At 46.7% G+C, this 11395-nt stretch overlaps 1 protein-coding gene across 2 annotated transcripts in view; it reads right to left on the reverse strand.

Annotated features, from left to right (window-relative positions):
* Window positions 1-254: 254 nt before the first annotated feature.
* ccdc120a (coiled-coil domain containing 120a) overlaps window positions 255-11395 on the reverse strand; it is a 44363-nt gene continuing 33222 nt past the window's right edge. For both annotated transcript variants that reach the window (XM_038722655.1, XM_038722654.1), the window contains exons 9-11: window positions 11206-11395; window positions 7190-7448; window positions 255-7110 (exon numbers count right to left, since the gene is read on the reverse strand). The exon at window positions 11206-11395 is cut by the window's right edge and continues 595 nt beyond it. In XM_038722655.1, coding sequence (XP_038578583.1) covers window positions 7005-7110; window positions 7190-7448; window positions 11206-11395 — 555 coding nt within the window. In that variant the 3' untranslated portion in view covers window positions 255-7004. The remainder of the gene's footprint in view (window positions 7111-7189; window positions 7449-11205) is intronic.

Genomic DNA, 11395 nt, shown 5'->3' on the forward strand with positions numbered 1-11395 from the left:
CGCACCCCTAAATGCATTGAAGCAACTGCCATGTGATTGGTTGATTAGATAATTGCATTAATGAGAAACTGAACAGGTGTTCCTAATAATCCTTTAGGTGAGTGTATATGTGTGTATATATATATATAATCCTGCTGTATTTAAATGAAAAAATAGAAAAATAAAATTGACAGTATTGTATATAGTTCAGACATCATATCAGCTGGAGCTGAGATCAGTAAAGTGTGATCTGATATTGATCTATTAACATGGAATCAGTGAAGAGAAATCTTTATTTAAAAACAGCATGTTTACAGTGTGTCATTTTATTTGTATTTACATGAAGCCTTTTAAGTTTCCAACGTCAAACAGCAGAAAGAGTTCAGAGTGAAAAAAGTACAAATGACAAAATAGTCCAAAAAGATAGAAAATGATTTTTACACAAAGTTCAGACTGTACAAGAAACACCGACTATACAGAGTGCACCTGAACGCATCACGACAGAAACAGCTGTGATGTCACTCCCACAGACTGTTTAGACAGCTGGACAACAGCTGATCCTGGACCTGAAGGGGGACTGAACAAATACTGGTACAACAGAGTACTGCACGGTACTAGTACTACTGCACAAGTACAGCACTGTACTCTGACCAAATACTGTCAGGGTTATATCACTGAGGAGGTCGTGTCCTCTGTATGTTAATAATGGCTGGAGGACGAGTTTATATTCTCTGATTAAACACGTGATGAATCAAGGAGTTTGTTTTTTTATTACATTTAAATAAAAAGAATATTTCTAACCAGACCAAAATACCTGGGACCACACTCCAACACAGTGTGACAAAAACTTACATGAAATACAACTGAACAGGTACGTGAATAAATATGCTTTTTTAAATTCTCACAAATTTGTACAGAGTTTGGCTGGTGGAGTTCCGCTGGAGGAATTTGGACCTGTGACTTGTGTGCATTTGTATAATCGTAGCTACAGCCCTGAATATTCACAGTACTCCACAGTACTGTACCCAGACACTGTGTATTCAGAGTTTTGACCAGTTAGAAGAAGTGCATGCTGGGAGTCTTTCTGCTCCTCTGAAGTGCGTTATTTTTCCCACCTGTTTTGCGTCCCGCTCAGTTCCTTCAACGCGTCCTTGTGAGTGAACATTAGCTGCAACTTACTGAATAACTTTTGTAGTTGTTCTTCATTATGAAATAGGAACGATCTGATTAGTTAATTGACACACGTTAAGATAACGAGCGCAGCCTTCTCCCTAGATCTCCCCGACAATTATGTTAACTAAAATGCTTTCATTTGAAATTATTTTAGTGTGTTTTGTTATCTCATACGGTTCTCTAAGCTTTCTGCGTGTAACGTGTTCATTCAACACAGTTTTGGTTATGAATACATGATTTCCTAAAATAAACATGTACTTTAATTTGTATTATTATTACATTATCGTCAGCATCAGTGGCGTCACTGTTTGGTAGCGGGACTTGCCGAAAATTCGAGAGAAAAACTGATGTTCAATCAGAAGAATGCGTCAAAGTAATGAGCTAGCCAATCACAGCGCAGTAGGGCGGGATGCAAAACAGGTGGGGGATATAAATAACGGCTGTGAGGCATGGATGTATAATAAGACGTCATCTCTCGGCCTTACTTCCAGTTTTTTCCAGTGGCCACTCACAGTACTGCAGCAGCCCAGAAGGCATTTTCCACGTAAGCCACCTTTATAAAACACACAAACAAGGTAAAATGTGACTATTTCTATTAGGAACGGTTGAACCGCGGAGGTTTTATATTTGTAAAACTTTCCTCGAGCTGAGAAAAGCAATTTTTAAATCAGCTACGTCATCACAACGTGGGAACTCGAAACCCTACTGTGCATTTTCAGTTGGCCGCGTACCTGAAAGTAAAGCGGAACTTTTTTTTTGGCCTGTGCCGCCATAGTGGCCAAAGCGTGGACTTGCAACTTCCCGTCACGTGATGCACTGTGGCCCAAAAAGACTTTTCCCACAGACAGACATTGTGAAACAAGAGACTGTGAAAGGTTTTTGAGTCACAAACCCAATGAAATGACTCAGTTCACTATCAGAAACTGATCCATTCGGCCTGATAACATCTGGAAAGTCTAGAAGAGCTGCACCATTAAATCATTTTATCCCCATTTAAACCCCGGAGCCGCTCAGCAGCTTTCATAGGAATGGACGTGGCCCCGCCTCCAACGCTGTAAGCAGCTATCTTTATACATCCATGGTCACATGACAGCAGAGTTTGTGCTTTTAATCAGTTTTACTACAGAAACCAAACAAAAAATCCTCCAATAGATATTTCAGTCTGAACAAAGTGGCGGACAGACAGACGTCACTACCACGGCTAAAGAGATGTGGATCCATCATGTCGCTCGCTGCCGCTCGTGTAAATCTACGTTGATGAAGTCAGTCACTGTGACCTTGTCTGCTGGTGAAGTTCATTTGTGACTTTATCTTTCAGACGTCATTAAAACTGCGCGACGTCATGTTGGAGCAAGCAGGAGGTTCAGACTGGTTTCTGAGCTCAGATCAGACTGTAAAAGAGCCGAGGCCTCTGGGAAACACATTCTCACTCCCAAGTCGTCACATATGGACACATGGTGAAGACCCGTTGGCACGAGTTTGTAACGCACTGGGGAAGATATGCAGGTTCATTTATGAACAGTAAAGGTAGATGTAGGATATATGACAGTCAACACTGAGTGTTTTTATTCCTTAAATAGGTTATGTAAGTGGCATAAATTACGCATGTAACGTAACTTAAGTCACGTAACATTGTTATTTTAAGCCAAACTATGATGTTCTCATGGTGTCCTGTTTCTCATGTTCTCCTAATGTTATGTTTCTCATGTTCTCATGGTGTCCTGTTCTCATGTTCTCCTAATGTTATGTTTCTCATGTTCTCATGGTGTCCTGTTTCTCATGTTCTCCTAATGTTATGTTTCTCATGTTCCCATGGTGTCCTGTTTCTCATGTTCTCATGGTGTCCTGTTTCTCATGTTCTCCTAATGTTGTTTCTCATGTTCTCATGGTGTCCTGTTCACATGTTCTCCTAATGTTGTTTCTCATGTTCTCATGGTGTCCTGTTTCTCATGTTCTCCTAATGTTGTTTCTCATGTTCTCATGGTGTCCTGTTTCTCATGTTCTCCTAATGTTGTTTCTCATGTTCTCATGGTGTCCTGTTCTCATGTTCTCCTAATGTTGTTTCTCATGTTCTCATGGTGTCCTGTTTCTCATGTTCTCCTAATGTTGTTTCTCATGTTCTCATGGTGTCCTGTTCTCATGTTCTCCTAATGTTGTTTCTCATGTTCTCATGGTGTCCTGTTTCTCATGTTCTCCTAATGTTGTTTCTCATGTTCTCATGGTGTCCTGTTCTCATGTTCTCCTAATGTTGTTTCTCATGTTCTCATGGTGTCCTGTTTCTCATGTTCTCCTAATGTTGTTTCTCATGTTCTCATGGTGTCCTGTTCTCATGTTCTCCTAATGTTGTTTCTCATGTTCTCATGGTGTCCTGTTTCTCATGTTCTCCTAATGTTGTTTCTCATGTTCTCATGGTGTCCTGTTCTCATGTTCTCCTAATGTTATGTTTCTCATGTTCTCATGGTGTCCTGTTTCTCATGTTCTCCTAATGTTATGTTTCTCATGTTCTCATGGTGTCCTGTTTCTCATGTTCCCATGGTGTCCTGTTTCTCATGTTCTCATGGTGTCCTGTTTCTCATGTTCTCCTAATGTTGTTTCTCATGTTCTCATGGTGTCCTGTTCTCATGTTCTCCTAATTTTGTTTCTCATGTTCTCAAGTTGTCCTGTTTCTCATGTTCTCCTAATGTTGTTTCTCATGTTCTTAAGTTGTCCTGTTTCTCATGGTGTCCTGTTTTTCATATTCTCCTAGTGTCCTGTTCTCATGTTCTCCTAGTGTTATGTTTCTATGTTAGACGACGCTAAAGGGTACCCAGGATGTTAAAAAGTGACGCCAAGGGGTCTTGACCAAGCGTCCATATGTGAGGAGTCGGGAGAGAGAATGTGTTGCTCTGGGTGTCGACAGACAGACAACTTATTGAACAGTAATAAACATACTGATAAGAATCATCAGACCTCCATAAAACACTGATTTCACATGTTAAAAAGTTGCATTTCGTTCATGTCGAGTCCAACATTTTTATAAAAGTGTGAAGCTCGGTACAAAAACAGGCTCCATTCAGTCGATCAATAAACATATTTATAAATCAGTCAACACTGTGACGTCATCGTCTGATTGTCGCTGCAAATTATTTTCATCCTGAAAAGTTGAAAAGCTTCGATCCTCTTATTGCTCTCAGACTGGATCTGGATTCTGACTCCAAGTCCTGCAGAGACTGAAGTCCTCGTCAGACCGACTGACAGGAAGTTCCTTCTCCTGTTTTCATGGTGTCCTGTTTCTCGTGTTCTCCAGGTGTCCTGTTCTAATGTTCTCCTAGTGTCCTGTTCTCATGTTCTCCTAGTGTTCTGTTTCTCATGTTCTCCAGGTGTCCTGTTCTCATGTTCTCCTAGTGTTCTGTTTCTCATGTTCTCCTAGTGTTCTGTTTCTCATGTTCTCCAGGTGTCCTGTTCTCATGTTCTCCTAGTGTTCTGTTTCTCATGTTCTCCTAGTGTTCTGTTTCTCATGTTCTCCAGGTGTCCTGTTCACATGTTCTCCTAGTGTCCTGTTCACATGTTCTCCAGGTGTCCTGTTCACATGTTCTCCTAGTGATATGTTTCTCATGTTCTCCTAGTGTTCTGTTTCTCATGTTCTCCAGGTGTCCTGTTCTCATGTTCTCCTAGTGTTCTGTTTCTCATGTTCTCATGGTGTCCTGTTCTCATGTTCTCCTAGTGTTATGCTTCTCATGTTCTCCTAGTGTTATGTTTCTCATGTTCTCATGGTGTCCTGTCCTCATGTTTCTCATGTTCTCATGGTGTCCTGTCCTCATGTTTCTCATGTTCTCATGGTGTCCTGTTCTCATGTTCTCCTAGTGTTATGTTTCTCATGGTGTCCTTTTCTCATGTTCTCCTAGTGTTCTGTTTCTCATGTTCTCCAGGTGTCCTGTTCTCATGTTCTCCTAGTGTTCTGTTTCTCATGTTCTCCTAGTGTTCTGTTTCTCATGTTCTCATGGTGTCCTGTTCTCATGTTCTCCTAGTGTTATGCTTCTCATGTTCTCCTAGTGTTATGTTTCTCATGTTCTCATGGTGTCCTGTCCTCATGTTTCTCATGTTCTCATGGTGTCCTGTCCTCATGTTTCTCATGTTCTCATGGTGTCCTGTTCTCATGTTCTCCTAGTGTTATGTTTCTCATGGTGTCCTTTTCTCATGTTCTCCTAGTGTTCTGTTTCTCATGTTCTCATGGTGTCCTGTCCTCATGTTTCTCATGTTCTCATGGTGTCCTGTCCTCATGTTTCTCATGTTCTCATGGTGTCCTGTTCTCATGTTCTCCTAGTGTTATGTTTCTCATGTTCTCATGGTGTCCTGTCCTCATGTTTCTCATGGTGTCCTTTTCTCATGTTCTCCTAGTGTTATGTTTCTCATGTTGTCCTGTTCTCATGTTCTCCTAGTGTCCCGTTTCTCATGTTCTCCTAGTGTCGTGTTTCTCATGTTCTCCTAGTGTTGTGTTTCTCATGTTCTCCTAGTGTTGTGTTTTTCATGTTCTCATGATGTCCTGTTCTCATGGTGTCCTGTTGTCATGGTGTCATGTTTCTCATGTTCTCCTAGTGTTATGTTTTTCATGTTCTCATGGTGTCCTGTTGTCATAGTGTCATGTTTCTCATGTTCTCCTAGTGTTATGTTTCTCATGATGTCCTGTTCTCATGGTGTCATGTTTCTCATGTTCTCCTAGTGTTATGTTTCTCATGATGTCCTGTTCTCATGGTGTCATGTTTCTCATGTTCTCCCTTAATTTGTGTTTGCTTTCAATTTTTTCGGTATGAAATTATGGTTCCTGAAGTAAGTAACAGGCCAGCAGTGAAGCACCTGTCAGGCTAAATGTTCTCGGTGTGACTCATGTTACACATTCTGTATCACCAATTTAATTAAAAATAAACAAACATGAAAACAGAACCGACCTCACGAGTCGTCGCACCTGTGCAGAGACACAGACAGGAACACCAAGAGAACAGCTTTGTGCGTATAAACTTTCTGTTGCTGCTCAGAGTCAGAGAGAGGAACGTTCTGGTGTTCCTGGTTCTTCACCGGGTGAAAGGAACGAGGAACTTCTGGTTATGTGACGAGGAAAGAAGTGAGCAGGACCGACCTGCAGCGGCGCTTTAACGTTTAGTGCAGAGGCGTCGAGTCCAAACTGTAAGAATACCTGAAGAATCTCACCTGCTGGTTTCTGCCTGGACTCACCTGAGGGATCAAACAGGTCACCTGATCTGATCAGTTTAACCTTTAGCAAGAGCTGATCTGACCAGACAAACGGCGGCGGTGACGTCAGCTGGTGCAACAGTTTCATCATCATCGTATAAAAACTGCGTTTGATTGTCTGAGCAGAGTCTGATAACAGATTGAAGACGCCGTCGTAGAAAAATTTAAAAACAAATCCTGCAGTTTGACGTGTGATGTCAGAGACGCCACCCTGACATCATGTGTGACGTCAGGGTGGGCGGGGTTTCAGGTGAACTGGGGCTACGTCCACACGACTACGATCTGCGTCCACACCAGCGTTTCAGCTCCGCATCAGAGCTGATCTCCGTCTGTACTAAACGACTCAATACGCACATCACGTGAGCGTTCACGTACACGGAGCGTGTGCGAGCCGGCGTAAACAGGAAGAAGGTTGTCTGCTCCGCAGCTGCAGAAGGTCTGAGTTTTAAAACGAGAACGTAGTCGTGTGGGCGGAGCCTCAGAGAAGCTGCTGGTGTAACCTGAACGGCGTTCACGCTGAGCTGCAGGAGGTTCTCCTGGTTCTTCAGGAGAACCACAAAGTCTGCGGATCCTGGGGAGCCAGCCCGGGATTGGCCTGTGTATCCGTCCCTCAGCGTCCTGATTGGTCAGACCAGAGTTCCGGGAGACGGCTGATCCACGGTCAGGTCTCTGAGAGGAACTTCCTGTTTCTGAGGAGGGAAGGAGTCGTGGTAGAGAGAGCTGTCCACAGACCTGAGAGAGAGAGAGAGAGCGTGAGCTGGTCTTCAGGAGCTCAGGTGTTCTGTACCTGTCCAGGTGACCTGAGTCCTACCTGCCGTGCAGCGGATGTCCGTGGAACGTGGCCGAATGCGGCAGCTTCTGTTTGTGATGCGGCGGCGCGTGATGATGTCCCGTCTCCGTCTGATAGGACGACTGCTGGATGCCGCCGTGAGTCCTCCGTCTGCCCTGCGGAGCTCCTCCCCCTCCGGCCTGACCTTTGACCTTGGCGTTGACCCCTGCGTTCACCTTTCCGTTGGCCTGGGTTTGATGGGTGGAGCCTATCGTGTTCCTCAGGTACCAGTCCCTCAGACCTGTCAATCACACACATCGAAGACTTAATGACATTACAGAAGACCCTGGTTTTTAAGGCGGACTTGTGGTGTTTTAAGGTAAACTTGACTTTTAAGGCGGACATGATGTGTTCTAAGGCGGACGTGATGTGTTCTAAGGCCGACTCGGTGTGTTCTAAGGCCGACTCGATGTGTTCTAAGGCCGACTCGATGTGTTCTAAGGCCGACTCGGTGTGTTCTAAGGCCGACTCGGTGTGTTCTAAGGCGGACTCGTGTTCTAAGGCGGACGTGATGTGTTTCAAGGCGGACGTGATGTGTTCTATGGCTGACTCGTGTTCTAAGGCGGACGTGATGTGTTCTAAGGCGGACGTGGTGTGTTCTAAGGCGGACGTGGTGTGTTCTAAGGCCGACTCGTGTTCTAAGGCCGACTCGTGTTCTAAGGCGGACATGATGTGTTCTAAGGCCGACTCGTGTTCTAAGGCGGACGTGATGTGTTCTAAGGCGGACGTGATGTGTTCTAAGGCGGACGTGATGTGTTCTAAGGCGGACGTGATGTGTTCTAAGGCGGACGTGGTGTGTTCTAAGCGGACGTGATGTGTTCTAAGGCGGACGTGGTGTGTTCTAAGGCGGACTCGTGTTCTAAGGCGGACATGATGTGTTCTAAGGCCGACTCGTGTTCTAAGGCGGACGTGATGTGTTCTAAGGCGGACGTGATGTGTTCTAAGGCGGACGTGGTGTGTTCTAAGCGGACGTGATGTGTTCTAAGGCGGACGTGGTGTGTTCTAAGGCGGACTCGTGTTCTAAGGTGGACGTGATGTGTTCTAAGGCGGACGTGATGTGTTCTAAGGCGGACGTGATGTGTTCTAAGGCTGACTCGTGTTCTAAGGCGGACATGATGTGTTCTAAGGCCGACTCGTGTTCTAAGGCGGACGTGGTGTGTTCTAAGGCGGACGTGGTGTGTTCTAAGGCGGACGTGATGTGTTCTAAGGCCGACGTGATGTGTTCTAAGGCGGACGTGGTGTGTTCTAAGGCCGACTCGGTGTGTTCTAAGGCCGACTTGTGTTCTAAGGCGGACGTGATGTGTTCTAAGGCGGACGTGATGTGTTCTAAGGCCGACTCGTGTTCTAAGGCGGACGTGATGTGTTCTAAGGCGGACGTGATGTGTTCTAAGGCGGACGTGATGTGTTCTAAGGCCGACTCGTGTTCTAAGGCGGACGTGATGTGTTCTAAGGCGGACTCGTGTTCTAAGGCGAACGTGATGTGTTCTAAGGCGGACGTGATGTGTTTCAAGGCGGACGTGATGTGTTCTAAGGCTGACTCGTGTTCTAAGGCGGACGTGGTGTGTTCTAAGGCGGACGTGATGTGTTTCAAGGCGGACGTGATGTGTTTCAAGGCTGACTCGTGTTCTAAGGCGGACGTGGTGTGTTCTAAGGCGGACGTGATGTGTTCTAAGGCGGACGTGATGTGTTCTAAGGCTGACGTGATGTGTTCTAAAGCGGACGTGATGTGTTCTAAGGCTGACTCGTGTTCTAAGGCGGACATGATGTGTTCTAAGGCCGACTCGTGTTCTAAGGCGGACGTGGTGTGTTCTAAGGCGGACGTGGTGTGTTCTAAGGCGGACGTGGTGTGTTCTAAGGCCGACGTGATGTGTTCTAAGGCGGACGTGGTGTGTTCTAAGGCCGACTCGGTGTGTTCTAAGGCCGACTCGTGTTCTAAGGCGGACGTGATGTGTTCTAAGGCGGACGTGATGTGTTCTAAGGCCGACTCGTGTTCTAAGGCGGACGTGATGTGTTCTAAGGCGGACGTGATGTGTTCTAAGGCGGACGTGATGTGTTCTAAGGCGGACGTGATGTGTTCTAAGGCCGACTCGTGTTCTAAGGCGGACGTGATGTGTTCTAAGGCGGACTCGTGTTCTAAGGCGAACGTGATGTGTTTTAAGGCGGACGTGATGTGTTCTAAGGCGGACGTGATGTGTTCTAAGGCCGACTCGTGTTCTAAGGCCGACTCGTGTTCTAAGGCGGACATGATGTGTTCTAAGGCGGACGTGGTGTGTTCTAAGGCGGACGTGATGTGTTCTAAGGCGGACGTGATGTGTTTCAAGGCGGACGTGATGTGTTCTAAGGCTGACTCCTGTTCTAAGGCGGACGTGGTGTGTTCTAAGGCGGACGTGATGTGTTTCAAGGCGGACGTGATGTGTTTCAAGGCTGACTCGTGTTCTAAGGCGGACGTGGTGTGTTCTAAGGCGGACGTGATGTGTTCTAAGGCGGACGTGATGTGTTCTAAGGCTGACTCGTGTTCTAAGGCGGACGTGGTGTGTTCTAAGGCGGACGTGGTGTGTTTCAAGGCGGACGTGATGTGTTTCAAGGCGGACGTGATGTGTTCTAAGGCTGACTCGTGTTCTAAGGCGGACGTGGTGTGTTCTAAGGCGGACGTGATGTGTTCTAAGGCGGACGTGATGTGTTTCAAGGCGGACGTGATGTGTTTCAAGGCTGACTCGTGTTCTAAGGCGGACGTGGTGTGTTCTAAGGCGGACGTGATGTGTTCTAAGGCGGACGTGGTGTGTTCTAAGGCCGACTCGTGTTCTAAGGCGGACTCGATGTGTTTTAAGGCGGACTCGATGTGTTTTAAGGCGGACGTGATGTTTTTCAAGGCGGACGTGATGTGTTCTAAGGCTGACTCGTGTTCTAAGGCGGACGTGGTGTGTTCTAAGGCGGACGTGATGTGTTCTAAGGCGGACGTGATGTGTTCTAAGGCTGACTCGTGTTCTAAGGCGGACGTGGTGTGTTCTAAGGCGGACGTGATGTGTTCTAAGGCGGACGTGGTGTGTTCTAAGGCCGACTCGTGTTCTAAGGCGGACTCGATGTGTTTTAAGGCGGACTCGATGTGTTCTAAGGCGGACGTGATGTGTTCTAAGGCGGACGTGGTGTGTTCTAAGGCGGACGTGGTGTGTTCTAAGGCGGACGTGATGTGTTCTAAGGCGGACGTGGTGTGTTCTAAGGCGGACGTGATGTGTTCTAAGGCGGACGTGATGTGTTCTAAGGCGGACGTGATGTGTTCTAAGGCGGACGTGGTGTGTTCTAAGGCGGACGTGATGTGTTCTAAGGCGGACGTGATGTGTTCTAAGGCGGACGTGGTGTGTTCTAAGGCGGACGTGATGTGTTCTAAGGCGGACTCGTGTTCTAAGGCAGACTCTGGTATGTTACCTCTTCTTACCGCTGCCGGTGGAAACTGCTCGCTGTAAATCACAGACTTGTTTTGTTGCCTCTCCACCTCCACAGGCTCTCTGACCATCCAGTTCTCAGATAACAGACTTGTAAAGTTTCCTGAACTCATTTGCCTTGTTCTTAGTCTTTCACGCCCAACCTGGGAAACACCGCAGCCAGTTCTCTTTGTTATAGCGGACCAAGCTCCTGGTCCAGATTCTGTTTGTGAGGTCTGTCCTTTATTTATTTTGTTCTGCAGTATCAACAAACAAACTAGTTTTTATAGAAACTGTTATGCAGGTTAGTCTCATTGCGTCTGCTGCCACCAGGTGGCGTCACAGCCTCTCTGCAGTGAAACAGACCGTTTCTGCTGCAGTGACCCAGTTTCTTCTCCACATCATTAAAGATTCAGACCAGAGACCCGCTGAAGATGCACTGACGGAGCATCGGGGGATATGAGAGTGCTGCACACAGGTCTGGAGCCCGAGGGGGACCAGGTCTGGGTGCAGGTCCACCTAGTAAAGTACAAAACTGCAGTAAAGTGAACTTCCTGTCTCAGCTGTGAGCTACCTTACCTTCCAGGGCGAGGGCCTTGTGGAGGCTCCTGTTGGCCTCCTCCAGCTGAGCGTCCTGGGCAGGGGGCAGCTGTGGTGGCCGGGGGGGCAGCAGGTGGGGGTGGGGGTCTGGCTGGATGGCAGACAGAGGGGGAATCTGGGAATCAGTCTGGCCCTGCGGCACCGGGAGGAAGGGGCCGCAGGACTTTGT

This window comes from Micropterus salmoides, unplaced genomic scaffold (genome assembly GCF_014851395.1).
Source record: "Micropterus salmoides isolate LMB-PRFRI ecotype aquatic unplaced genomic scaffold, ASM1485139v1 Ms_hic_scaffold_16, whole genome shotgun sequence".
NCBI classification, from domain to species: Eukaryota; Metazoa; Chordata; class Actinopteri; order Centrarchiformes; family Centrarchidae; genus Micropterus; species Micropterus salmoides.